The sequence below is a fragment of the Lasioglossum baleicum genome, chromosome 10, assembly GCF_051020765.1.
Source record: "Lasioglossum baleicum chromosome 10, iyLasBale1, whole genome shotgun sequence".
Lineage (NCBI taxonomy): Eukaryota > Metazoa > Arthropoda > Insecta > Hymenoptera > Halictidae > Lasioglossum > Lasioglossum baleicum.
The window spans coordinates 11,083,388-11,097,148 of record NC_134938.1 but is presented as its reverse complement, the minus strand read 5'-3'; the positions used below and the strand labels follow the sequence as shown (position 1 = coordinate 11,097,148).

At 38.6% G+C, this 13,761-nt stretch overlaps 1 protein-coding gene across 3 annotated transcripts in view; it reads left to right on the top strand.

The window, feature by feature from the left end:
• Positions 1–695: 695 nt before the first annotated feature.
• Positions 696–13,761, top strand: part of LOC143213120 (acyl-CoA Delta-9 desaturase) — a 41,020-nt gene continuing 27,954 nt past the window's right edge. The window contains exons 1-2 of one of the 3 annotated variants that reach the window (XM_076432700.1): positions 696–896; positions 12,413–12,447. In XM_076432700.1, coding sequence (XP_076288815.1) covers positions 711–896; positions 12,413–12,447 — 221 coding nt within the window. In that variant the 5' untranslated portion in view covers positions 696–710. The other 2 variants (XM_076432703.1, XM_076432702.1) reach the window with 2 other exon arrangements.

Sequence of the window (13,761 nt, the reverse complement as noted above, 5' to 3'; positions counted from 1 at the left end):
TAATGCATAAATTGTAAAATGCGTTATCCATTTCTAAATCGTTGGAATTCGTTTAAATGACGTCGTACAACTTTTCCTGCGTGGTAGGTGACATTGAGAAGTATTCGCAATGATGTGCATATCGGTACAATGTTCAACTTGTCGAGAGAAACATGTTTAGTGTAACAGGTAGACTGCGCATCTTTATGCATTTATAGCGAAATTGAAGATGTCAATATATGATTCCTCCTCTATTAAAATCATTAAGGGAAGAAGTAACATTCAATTTAGTTTCTATTTCTCGCAATCGATATGCAGACAATTTTGTATTTTGCATAAAGATCCGCAGTCTTGCGCGTCTTTTCATAAAAACTTAAACAGAACTCCTGTATATGAATTTCTCGCGAAGAAAATTCAAGTTCTCAAGGTACCGGCTCACTAAAGGTTAAAATCGTTTCAGGTGGCGATGCCCGGGATTCCAGTGGTGTCCTAGACCAGCGATCTCACAGATAGCAACCCTAATCGAAAGGCCGTTAGTCCTGAGTGTCTCCGGGAAGAGCAGCAGTGGCGCAACGGATCAATCGAACCGGGCAACGTAACCGGTACGCAGAGTATCTTTAAATCTCGTTTAAATATTTCCTCTCGAGGACCGAAACGTAATTTTCGTTGAGTGGCGGCAGCGCGCATGCACCTGGCAGTTGGTCGAGCACCGTGCGAGAGAAAAGGATAGAATGGTTCGCAGAAAGCCGCAGTCCAGGGGGCGGTTCGATGGCTGCTGCAACCACCGGCAGTGGCACAACCAGCCCCAACATTATTCGCTCAAAACTCGCCACCGTTCGTCTCGATACTCGAATTTCGGGCCTGTGCACCATCCAGTTGGTTTTCACGGCAGATCCCGACGGTTGACGAGTGAAAAGGTGGTACAATTGTGCGCGTTAGGGACACCCATGAATAATGTTGTTCCGCGATCAACCTAATTCCGCTTGTTCGACCGGTCCGGTTCGATTCGCGAATTTTAGCCGTCACGTTATCGAGCTGGCCGTACTCGCTTCGCACGCCTAAGGTAATTTAGTGTGGCGATCGTTGGTGAAACGGGTGAATGGAGCATCTCGACGCGTTAATTGGTCACGTGATGCTTTACGGGGTCATTGCTTCAACCCTCTACCCTCGGAAGTTCGATCTACGTGGACGTTGCCGATATTTCCCCATTTTTTAAAAATATTTTTCGAACGTTGTTTTCTTTTGGTAGAGTCTTTGTCGAAGGATTTAATCGTTGTTGTCGCAAGCATTGATTTTTATGAGAATCGACTATATTGGTGTATACTTATCGTTGCTGTGTATGCATGAGCTGTCTTGTCGAGTGATTGTATGCGTGAACTTTCTTAAACTTGAACCTCTTAATCACTATTCTAGCTATTACCGTCGCCTCGTTGAAAACCTATACACTCTGTAGAACTTGGAAATGTGGCATGAATTTTCAATTATGTACTCGCAAAAAAAGTTCATAAACGGATTGTTCAATTTTGAACATTTTTATAAGCACTTGTGTATATTTTTGTAGATATCTACCGTCTCAATTGAACAAGAGCTGAAAAACAATCGGAATTTTCGCGTTACAGAAGTTACCTTGCTGTTCACACGTTTGAATGTATTTCGGTGTGGTGTTTCTGAATTTTCGGCGGGAAGTAAACACTAGTGCAGCAAAATGATGTTACGGAAGATACAGTAGTTCGTAGACTCGTGGAAAACTACATTAATATGGGTGTCGCTAACGATGTTGTTGTATGTAAAAATAGCTTTACCCGAGCAGAAGAAACGCTTGAGATTAAGCACAACAGTCAGTGCCTCTCTCTCTTTCTATCTATCCCGTAGCTGTTTGCCTCTTACCTGCACCATTTTTCTCTCTTGCACTCGACCTCTTTCATTCACTTTTATACACATATGTATGTAGCACCAGATCTTCCTAGACACACCTCTAGATCTGTTGCTTTCTTCTGGACCTTGTTTCTAATTTTAATTGTAGACTGGATTACAGATTGGTTACCTTGTTGTAATTACCGACACGCGCACTGTTTGCATAATCGCATGGAGGATGATTTGTGCCTCGCGTGAAACCACTTCCGGCAGATACATTTCAAATCTGTGCGTAAATCGTATGCAAATTTCACTGTTCAACGATATCCTGTCACGCATTCGTCCTTTGCGAGGAACTTTGCATTAATTCGAAGGCAACTGCCCGAGAAAAGAATCAGATATTACTTTAATTTTGGAATCTTTGTCAAGACTATACAGTCTTTACAAATAAAATGTGGATTCCTGTCTGTATTATTCACATGTTAAAGATTCTAAGTATAAGATATAATAATTAGACTCCGGATCAAACGCGAAACAGAAAACACATGTAAAGCGTTTAAAAAAGCTCATAAAAATCATAAAACGAAGGAGATAAATGTTTATGTAGCTTCTGTGCTTTGGAATTAATGTGAATAATTTGTAGTACGCTATCCCAGTAACACCATTACTACAGAGAAAAGAGTTCGGAACAATACGAAGCTCTTTAATTAGTCTGAAAGTGTTAACAATCTGTATAAATACTCGCGTGAATGCTTCGTAGATGAAGAAATCTGGGATTTTAGGCGACTAATTTTGTAAGACGTTTATTCACGTCTCTGTACAAATATTAGGATGTCCTACAAACTTATTCTACCAGTCATTACCGACTTTCTTCCTAATCTTTCTTTTTCATGCCTGTCGAATAGAATCGCATTCAAAGTGAGAGGCAGTAATAAATTGCAATTGAGTCATTTTCACGGCCGATTTACCTTCTTTTTAAATTCGCAACCCATCAAATCCTGCTCGTATGCTGATTATTATCCCACTAACTCTCATTTGAATAAAAAAAGGTACACGTCTTCTTTAATCTTCGTACGCCGGTTGGACCAAAGTCGGCAACAATGAAACAATAAAAATCGAAACTTTGTGTCTCGTCGTATCAACAAGCCTGACTGTTCCAGGGTTTGAAAACAAACGCTGAAGTAGCAATTAAAACAGCGAAGGGCGAAATTAACTGCGGTTCTCCATACGAACAATTTGTCTCGTCGGAGTTTCCCTGACATCGCAACATATAAATAAATGTTCACTCAATCTCACCGGCGAGACATGAAAATCTCAGTCACGCGAACGATGCGAAAGGGTCGGTGCACACACGCAATTTCGCGCCGAGACTCCCAGTAGTGATTCATAGATCGTAAAGATGAGAATTCCGAACAGCGGATAGGTTTACAAAGAAATCGAACATTTTCGAGTTGAAAGAGAGAGAGAGAAAGAGCGAAGCAACGGGACCCGTTACGAGTGCTACATTATCCGTCAAAGCGGAAGGTTCGCAACAAAGAGTAAGGAAGGGGCGGCAAAACATTCGCGAAAAAAAGCTACAGTCCTGTTCGCGAAAGTGGTACGGCGTCCAGGACACGTTATTTTCGTTAGTATCTTTTTCCAAGTTGTTTCCGCGAACGAGAGCTACGATGAGAGGATACCCGTCCATAAACTAGGTACCGTTTGACAGCGTTCATTGCCTCCGGGCGTCGAAAGTCTAGCCAGCTCGTGTCGTTCGAAACGGAACCTCACCTCCGAGCTTCATCCGCCGGCGCGTTCCTCGTTTCGTTTTTCATTTTCTCTGACCCCTTTTTTTTTTTTCTCCAGTTTCCTCTCTCTTTCAGTCTCTTTCCACCTCTCCGCCTCGATCCCTCTCTCTCTCTCTCTTCCTCCATTTCTCTACACACACGTTTTTATCGTGTACTGATGTTCGATCAACGAACGGGTTTAACGAGATTCGATCGCGGGAGAAAGTTCCCTACTGTGTTCCTTTCCGTTTGTCACACAGCACAGCAAAAATCGGAGCACGCTATACGCTGTGACCTATCTTTCATCAGGCTCCTTCAATGTCGCACGCATCCTCTTCTTCTGCTCCAAGGTCATGCTCGAGAATCGAATTCGTGGCTGAAGCAACGTTGGATGTCAGACTTCCTTAAGGTCTATTAGCTTTTAGTGTTCTCCCGTCAAATCCTGCCCTCCTATCAAATTTCCACTTTGCGCGCATCATCCGAAGTTGTTCCAGCCAACAATTCAATAATTAAATGAATAATAATTAACAACGTTGGATGGAAAGCAGGATTTAATGGGAGGACCAGATTCAACGTTGCTCCAGCCACCAATTCAATTGTTTTGAATGGCTCAGAATCAACGTGTATTACCAGTAGGCTGTATCTAGAGTAACTGAACTATGCATTGTGTGACAAAATGTTAGCACACATTCAGACTTACATGATTTTAATTCGTTCCCGCATTGCAATCATTATCTAGGTGCAGGGTAGTGCACCAGCCAAGTTCTCGCACTACCTCCTTTTACACGAAACAACTTAGCCGTTTTTTAGAGGCTCATAACTCGGCACTGGAGGCAGATGGAGAGATATAATATTGACAAAACATTAATCTTCCAACATTAGTAGGTTCCGAGATATAGGACCTCAAAAATCGCTAAGTTTGTCACTGACTGACTGACTGACTGATCATCAAAACCTTTCGGGTACTTCCCATTGACCTACAAGCTTGAAATTTGGTACATAGGTCCACCATAACTAACACCCAAAGGAATAATTATCAAAGTTTGAAATTTTACACCTTAAAGGGGTTGTATTGAAAAGAAAACATTACGAAATAGGTACAAATAGGTAGTAAAACGAACATGCATTTATTAATTTACTTGATGTCCACCTTAAAGATAAAAAATGTTGAGGATTTAATGAATCACGGATAAGAGTAATACCTACTTGATAATTGACGAAATTTCAACAAAAATTGATGAAATCCCAACAAAAACATCCTGTAAACAGGAGCCAAGTTCCTATGGCCGTAAAAAGTTGTGAGATCAAACAAAATACGGCCAAGTTCGTTAGCTTAGAAATACCTCTTGCAATACTGAAAAAAGCGTATGTAAAAATTAGTTTTAAAGAACGCTATTTAATTTTTAAAGAGTTACACGGAGGATTAAATTATTCAAACTTGGCCGCTACTTTTTAAACCAATGGCCATAAAAGGTGTTAGGTAGCGGCCAAGTTTGAATAATTTAGCCCTCCATGTAACTCTTTGAAAATTAAATAGCGTTCTTTTAAACTAATTTTTACAAACGCTTTTTTCAGTGTTGCAAGAGGTATTTCTAAGCTAACGAACTTGGCCGTATTTTGTTTGATCTCACAACTTTCAACGGCCATAGGAACTTGGCTCCTGTTTACAGGATGTTTTTGTTGGGATTAGGAGTGTGCGAGATCCCGGTCGGGACGGGAATTTCTCCCGAGTCTTTCGGAATTCCCGAAAATATCTGTGATTCCCGACATTTTGAAGTTTCTCCATACTTCCAATAGTTACAAGATTCTGAAAGCCATTGTGTTCTCGAAGATTACATATCTTATAGAAAGTAATTGCGAATAACGATACTTTCGGGAATCCCAAATATTATTCTATATCCCGTACATTGTCGAGGGAATCCCGGATATTTTACGGGAACCTCGAACATTTTCGGGAATCTCGCACACCCCTAGTTGGGATTCGTTTCTACAACAAACAACGATCGTACCCCTCTCTCCTTGCCGTGTGCTGGTGGTCACCTCGCGGTTGTAGAACTTATACACTACTTTAAGACACGTAACATACATATAAGAGTAACATATAAGACGTTTAACTGGGCAAGTTCATGTTAACTCCCTACACAATGTACTACCCCAATTACGCGAAGAAGCACCTGTAAATAAAAGGTGCGTTATGCGGTGCAACATGAGGATGCGCCTCCGCACTATATGCACTATGCTCTCGAACAGCAATGAATGAAATCTCCGCAGAAAAGTTGGTAGGTCGAGGCGGTCCTGTAGCTTAGCCGCCTCGTTTGCCCGGTCAAATTAAGAACTGCGTAATGTCCATTAAGCCTACGACGCGTGAAAACGTGAAAGTCAGAATACGCGAAGCTTGTGTACATCTAGTACATCTAGAAGATGTACGACATCGTTTTTAAATTGTAGCGTTTTTGAATGAAGAATTCAACCAGGTTAGAAAGCTTCTTGTTGAAACAATATCTGAAAAGTTCGAACCGAACGTGTCATTGAAATTCGAGGACTGTTTTTACTCTTCGAATATGTACATACGTCGATGAGAAAGAATATGTGTCGAATATTTTTCCAAGAACTGTCTCTCGCGCAAGTTTCGCCAAAATCGGCTTGTGAATGTGTTCTCCCGTTGGCCTAGTTGTTCACGAGACTTCGGATGCAAAATGTCCAAAGACCCCTTCAAGATCTTGACAAATCCTTTCAGATCCCTGTTACTTACATCGCCCCCCCACGTCTTTCCGCCTTTGCCATACGAAAATCGATCGTGTCGGCCACCGGTGAATACCTGGTTGGTTCGAACAGAATTCTGGGTTCACAGAATGTTGGATGTGAGAATCCCAGCTTCGACGTGGTCGTTCTGTCGTTGGAATTGGGATAAAGGTGATTTACATAGAACTTTCTGTTTTCTACGAGTGTATAATTGGGATTTTAGAGATCGGGATCTGACTTACAATTAGGTTTTCTGATGTTCCGGCGAATCTCGGCGTCATTGTACACTTAATCGTAGTTTAATGACGAGTTCGATAGCCCCGAAAGAAGTTCCGAAGATTACTTTTTATCGCGAACCTTTTATCGTGGCCTAGTTTCGAACGTGAGAAAGCATTTTTGTAAAATAACTATTCAATGTGCACGTGAACTAAGGAATAGTTCTGACGCATAAAACCTATGATTCACGGGGCATTCTTCTTCCTGTCATCTTATCGCATTCAATAATATGCTAAATGTCCTACAATCAATTCAATTGATTAACCTGTTTTCCAGAAAACTTTACATATCATGCGACATCATACCGGTTTTATTATGGCATTGTCTACACGTTTATTACACGTCACATACTTAACTTACAATAGTAATTCCAAGACGAGATTCAATGACGTTGTTCCGTTTCTTCCTTAATTATATAAATTGTCCGTAAAGCTTCGCGGTCTAATGATTATATGTATATTTTATCTCTCAATGTTTTTCAACAATATTATATTTTCACAGAATAAGTTGTTTCAGAACGTACGTCAAAAATAAGTGCATTAACTGTAATAATTATTTACTATCCACTAAATATTATTCAGCATTTGTTACGACGACCAGAGTTGGGGAAAATAGTATTTTAAACAGTAAATAATCCCATTTATTTTACAGTATCTGTACAACTTTTGAAAATAAAATATTTCGTTTGATGCAGTAATTTTTAAAAATAGTATTTTATTTTAAGAATATTGAAAATATATTTGGACTTTATTTTCAATTTCAATTTTAAATATTATTGCTCAAAATAATGGTTCGCATTCAATAGATATTGCGAACCTTTGAAACATCATTTACTGTCGAGTTTAAAATCTCGATTTCGTGATTTATTCGATTTTCCTGAACACGCAAGCGACTATATATGTATAATTGCTACCGTTAGCCATCCAAAATGGAAATTACGATGGTTTCCGAAAGAGACTAAAATGAAGAAAAACGTACTTTTATCAAAGAAACCGTATTTTAAATACTTTAAAACAGATAGCAAATCCAGATTCAGAGTCACGACCTCAATTACTTTCACAAAACAAAGAAGTAGATGACTTTTTTTCCTTTATAGAAAAAGAAACAGATGATATCAGTCATACAAGCATTGCAGAATTAGAATTATTTCAATATTTGAGCGATAAGGTGATACACGAATTGAAAGTATTGCAAAATACAAATACATGAAAACATTATTTTTAAAATACAACACAGCTATTCCATCCTCTGCCCTCCCTACAACTCCCTACTATTTGAAGTGTTCTATATTTGAAATTTACTTCAAAAGAGACAGTTCCTTGACTGCTACTTATTTTTGACAATATTGTTTACTAATTCTATTAAGTATAGCTCTGAAGCTTTGTTGTAATTTATATTTGTATAATATAAATATGTTATATGTATATTTTAATTAATTTTTCACACTCGACAAAGGAGTGCAAAGAGTTAAGGAAGTTCTTTTTCAAAAAAGTGCAACGATGCATGGAACTTAAAAGAAAAACAAGTTTCTTGATTCCTGCCTTCAACTAATTCATAAACCAGTCTTGATTGGTCAGAGCTTGGACATTTTGACGGTTATTTAACAGCAATCTCGTTTTGAGGTCGTTTGCTTGACGAATCTGGGATGGAACCAATTTAGGTGAAAGTTTCTTTCTCTTCCCGACATGACGAATATTGAGATCAATCCTCGCGGAGATCTTCGTCGACCTTCTGATGACCTTGTCATGGAATGTTTATAGACAATGTACAGAGCGGTGATTTGTCGTATCGTAAATGTTTTACGCAGTTGTTTTGCCATTTAGAATTCGCGGTCACTCTCCTGTTAGTTCTGGTTTATGTTCGAACGGTCAACTATGTACATAGCAGAATGTTGCACGCTGTTTTGTTGGATGATGAGAGGTTTCTTGTCTCGAAGTTATTTAGGTTGCGTGTAGAACACACACATAAAATTACTTCACTTCGGTAACTTTCAATGGTTTATGGAATTTGAAAGTATTTTAGGGGCGAGCTTCGATCTAGGCTAGGATGGTCTTTTATTATAATGTTTGACCCCGACCAAACCTAACCTCGATGATCTATGAACTTCGTGACTCGGAGAAGATTGTGGTTTAGTAGCTGGAGAATTAATTTGCTGTCTGTTTCTTACAAACGTTAAAAACTACTTTAAGTTGAAACGTTTCCCCGTCATTTTCGGACTTTGAAGTTTGAAGTACATAGCAACTGTAATATATGTATTTCTATTGCTCTGTGTAACGTGAATTTTGCGACACCAATGACTAGACTGCTGATCTTCATGCAAAATAGAAAATATTCGCATTGATTGCACGACACAGAAGCCGAATAAAAATTGTATTCTTCTTTTAATTATCCTATAAAGCTGAAAATAATACAGTGACGTCCTTGAATATTTTTAAAGTGCCCACTGGTTCACATTCTACGTATCCAATTTTGCCATGAATGCATAAAATCCGCAGTCTGCTAATGACTAACGAACGATCATTATTTGGCCCTTCGCACTCGGAGCTAGTTTAACTTGAAAATTAAACATTTCTTCCGGTCTAGAGTAATTCCATTCTATGTGGTTTTTTCATTTTATGAAATTGATACAGTACCTCATACAGTACTTAAATGTTTAGTAATTGATTAGGTACCAACATATTTAATAATGTAAACCATATCTTGAATAATGGTATAGCAATTTTTAGAAACTTAGCCTGCCCATCAATTTCGTTAACCTCGAAATATATTGTCAACAATGTCACATTCACCTTGACACGTTCTACGATCATAGAGTCCACGAGCAAGACGCGCTTGATGAACTTTTTCTTGCGAAATATATATTACCATATTTATAACGATATTTTTGTTCTTCAATAACATTTACTCGCTCTAATTTGCGTGATGCCTACGGAAATTTTCTTGCAGAATATATATCTAATATTTTCCAACACACGTGTAGTCTTCAAAACAAAGTATGCTTCTCACGGAAAAATACTTTGCTAATCACGGTTTTAATCAAGAGGAATAATGTTTGTAAAGCAGGTTAAAGTGCATTTCGCTCATTCGTATCTTTTAACACTGGAAAACCAAGCCCGCGAATCATGAAGATACATGAACACGATCATTGTAATCGGTGAAGCAGGGTGTGTGCAACATTTTCGCAGCGATAACTCGGAAATTGCGTTTTTTGAGTGGTGTCACTTTTGCAATCGTGCGAATTTCGACCGGAAAGTGCAGCCTTGACAAGCCTATGGTATCCGGCTTGCTAAACTTCAATATTAGTGGATGCACTGGATGTTTATGAACGACAAATGTTTGCCAGAGAGACATAGGGGTTTTTTTTCTGAGATTTCTATCGTGTTCGGGACATCCGACAGTCGACTCGCTGAAACGACGATAAAGATTCGTCCTTCTGTCACCGCGAATCCATTATCGAAACAGCTTCGAAATATACAAGTGGATTCCAGTTAATTCGGACACATTGGGACCGGACAATTTGTTCCAATTAAACGGCTTACTGTAGTAGGACATCGATTAACCGGCGTGATCGGCAGACAAATATCCCGGATAAATTAAGGCCCGATAAATAATCGAGAACCCGAGGAAATAATTAAAAAATTGATTTCCCTTCATAATATAATCATATTTAAACGCATATTCGTTTTTAATCGAGGTCTACCGTAACCGGTTGCCGCGATTAATGGGTGTAGCATTTAATCGAGACACACTGTGATTGAATTGCGCTCTTTAATCACAGAAAAGTTCGATTCGCATTGCATTATTCGATCGGTCCTGAACTTTTCCCTCGTTTCACATGCATTTCCACAATTTCCGTTTCCTAAAGTTCGCACTACAATCGCATTTACGATGTAAACTGTAAACTCCTTTACTTCTCCATTCTTTCTTCGTTTCTTAAGCTTTCAGTCCCATAAGTAGATCTTTTCGTGCACTTCACTTTACTTTGTTTTCTGTATTACTCTTTATCTACAACGGTATACATACTACCTACGTTAAAACGTTACGTTGAAGTGAACCTCGTTTCTCTTAGTCACAACTCACGCCGCGCCGCAGTATTAGGGACATTCCTAGTGATTTTTGTCCTTCACTTTAGTGTACGTAATGCTGAGGACTTAATTTTTTTATTAAAAAGGCAAGAGACCAGTTCCTTCTTATATTTTTATTGTATCGAAGTAGGTATCTAAATAATAAATAAAACTTTCCCCAGTGCAATGTAAAACAATAAACTTTTCCTTATGTAAATCGTAGATTGTTGCTAAGAACGTTTTTTTGATGATTTCAGCGCACTGGTTCGATCAATTGTTATACATAACACTATTTTGCAAATTTTCACAATATCTTTATTTCAACGTTTCGATCTTCGTTTAGATCATTCTCAAGAAAATTTTTAAGAATTGCGTCTGTAAATTCGTAATAAATGCTATATTTCAAATTGTGTGAATTTAAAACAAGAGGAATAAATGTTACTTACTTGCTTAGTGAAATAGAGAATAATTTTTCATAATAACTTTAACTTTAACTTTGAGCGCGGATATCTCGGAAACTATGCGAGATACCGAAAAACTGAATCGAATCAATCTTGTGGCACATTTTGTCAGCTTTAATTTTGTATAGAATGGTCTTATCGCTAGGACACATAGTTTCCGAGATATAAGCGGAAAACCGAAACAGGGGACCTTCTAGGTACCCCCCTGCATCCCGCTCACCTCCTAGGCGTAGGGACTTTTAGTATGTTTACCTCCTAAGTAGTCCAAACAAAGTCCCAAAGTTAAAAATTGTGATGCTTCCATTTCCCTCTACACCCCCGTTATAAGCATTTATTGACTGGACTAATGATTCTTCAAAAATACAAAGCTTCATTTCATTTTTTAATTTACCAATGTCAATGGAAAGTAATATTTTTCTCGGTTCTCTCGTTTTATTTTATTTATTGTTGTAGTGTACAAAAACGGACGCGGTAGAGAAACGTCTAATGATACTAACAAAAATTGTACATGTACATATTGATTACTATTACGACTATACCACTCGTAAGCAAAATGAAAACCGATATACACACGAGAAAATGTAAATTTCGTTTCATTCGTTGATTTTTTAAGAATTTAGCTTAATCCAGGTGAAATTCTTAGTCAACAAAATTCATTGATCAGGTATCAACAATGTTGTTGAAAGACTGATGCAATTGAATTCGATAAGCATCTACTTCGTTCATCATTAGTATCGTAGCTCATTATACACCCATTGTGCCTGCAATTAATTCTATTTGTTATCGATTCGAGAACAATCGAGCGGCACAATTGACCTGCAACTGTGTTTCGAAAATGTTAACGACCCCGGAAATTGCGAAAGCCCTCATCCACCTTTGATTGTCGCCTCGTTGCGCTGGTTGCTCAACCGGCTTGTAAATTGAATCACTTTGTTGCTCTTAGGCACAGCTCGTAGACGCAATATGTATTTAGAATAAAAGAAGATAGGGGTATTCCGTGCACGCGTACATGTTTTTCAAGCTACTTAATGTTTTCTTAGCTTATAATAGAATTACAATAGACAATTTTCGAGTTTTATCAAATATTTTGCGATATTGTTTGTTCACAATTCTTTTTTCTGTCTAAGACAACTCCGTAACTATATCTATTAGAAATTTCGAATTTAAACATTTGCTTCACGATGTTGAAATCGGGCAAAAAAAGTTTGTAATGATAAAAAAAAATAGATATCTGAATGTGGAGAGATATTCATTTAATTGAAGTACATAGGTGATGCAGCTACTTGCGATGATCGCAACGAAGAGGTATGTGATCTAGTGATAAATACTTAGATTAGTATTTTACATTATCAGGGTTATTTTAATTGTATGTCGTCGTCCTTTATCAATCTTTTGATCTCGATTAAGTGCGATCGAAAATCGCAGTTAAAACAGCTTATACATACTGCTATACACAGTACAGTGTTCCCGCGATTGATGTTAGAACCACCGGGGTATCGAGTTTCAGGAAAGGAAATGGTACTGAACGTTGAGGCAGCCGGCTGCGTAGCGATTACAATCTCAATGCACACACACACAAATCGGAAAGTTCTTATTTTTCATTCTTTTTTTTTTACAAAACTTTTACCAACGTACAGGGTATGTCTGGAAAGTAATGCGACCACATCTTTTTTTAAATCTATTGAATATATGAGTACAAACCTCTAAAATTCTTCAAAGTAGGATTCTTGGGCGTCGACACATTTTTTCCAGCGCGATTTCCATGCTTCGTATGCTCCCTGGAAGGCGTTTTTTGGAACCTCTCGTAGTACTCTCGTCACAGCCTCTTTGACGCGTTCCACGCTTTCAAAATGGCATCCTTTTTTTAGCGCATTTTTAATTTTTGGAAACAAGAAGTCGGCGGGAGACAAGTCAGGACTGTACGCGCGCGCGAGGGTTGAAGAAGTGTTGTGATTCAACTCAGGAGTACCGTTTACTGTTTTCCCCGTAATCTACGGAAAAGTTTTGGTTGGAAGTGCTCGACGAGGCTGCGACGAGGGTACTAAGGTGAAGTGCCCTAAGTCTGGACAGTCCAAAAGTGATACCTAAATCTGGACAATTGAATTTTCATAGTAAAATCAGTAATTAAGAGATTACATAATTACATTATATATTCTGAGGCCTTAAGCTACAAGTAGGTGTGAATATTATTTATACTGTCCAGACTGAGGGCACTTCACCTTAGTACCCTCGTCGCAGCCTCGTCGAGCACTTCCAACCAAAACTTTTCCGTAGATTACGGGGAAAACAGTAAACGGTACTTCTGAGTTGGATCACAACACTTCTTCAACCCTCGCGCGCGCGTACAGTCCTGACTTGTCTCCCGCCGACTTCTTGTTTCCAAAAATTAAAAATGCGCTAAAAAAAGGATGCCATTTTGAAAGCGTGGAACGCGTCAAAGAGGCTGTGACGAGGGTACTACGAGAGGTTCCAAAAAACGCCTTCCAGGGAGCATACGAAGCATGGAAATCGCGCTGGAAAAAAATGTGTTGACGCCCAAGATCCTACTTTGAAGAAATTTAAAGGTTTGTACGCATATGTTTAATAGATTTTTTTTAAAGAATGTGGTCGCATTATTTC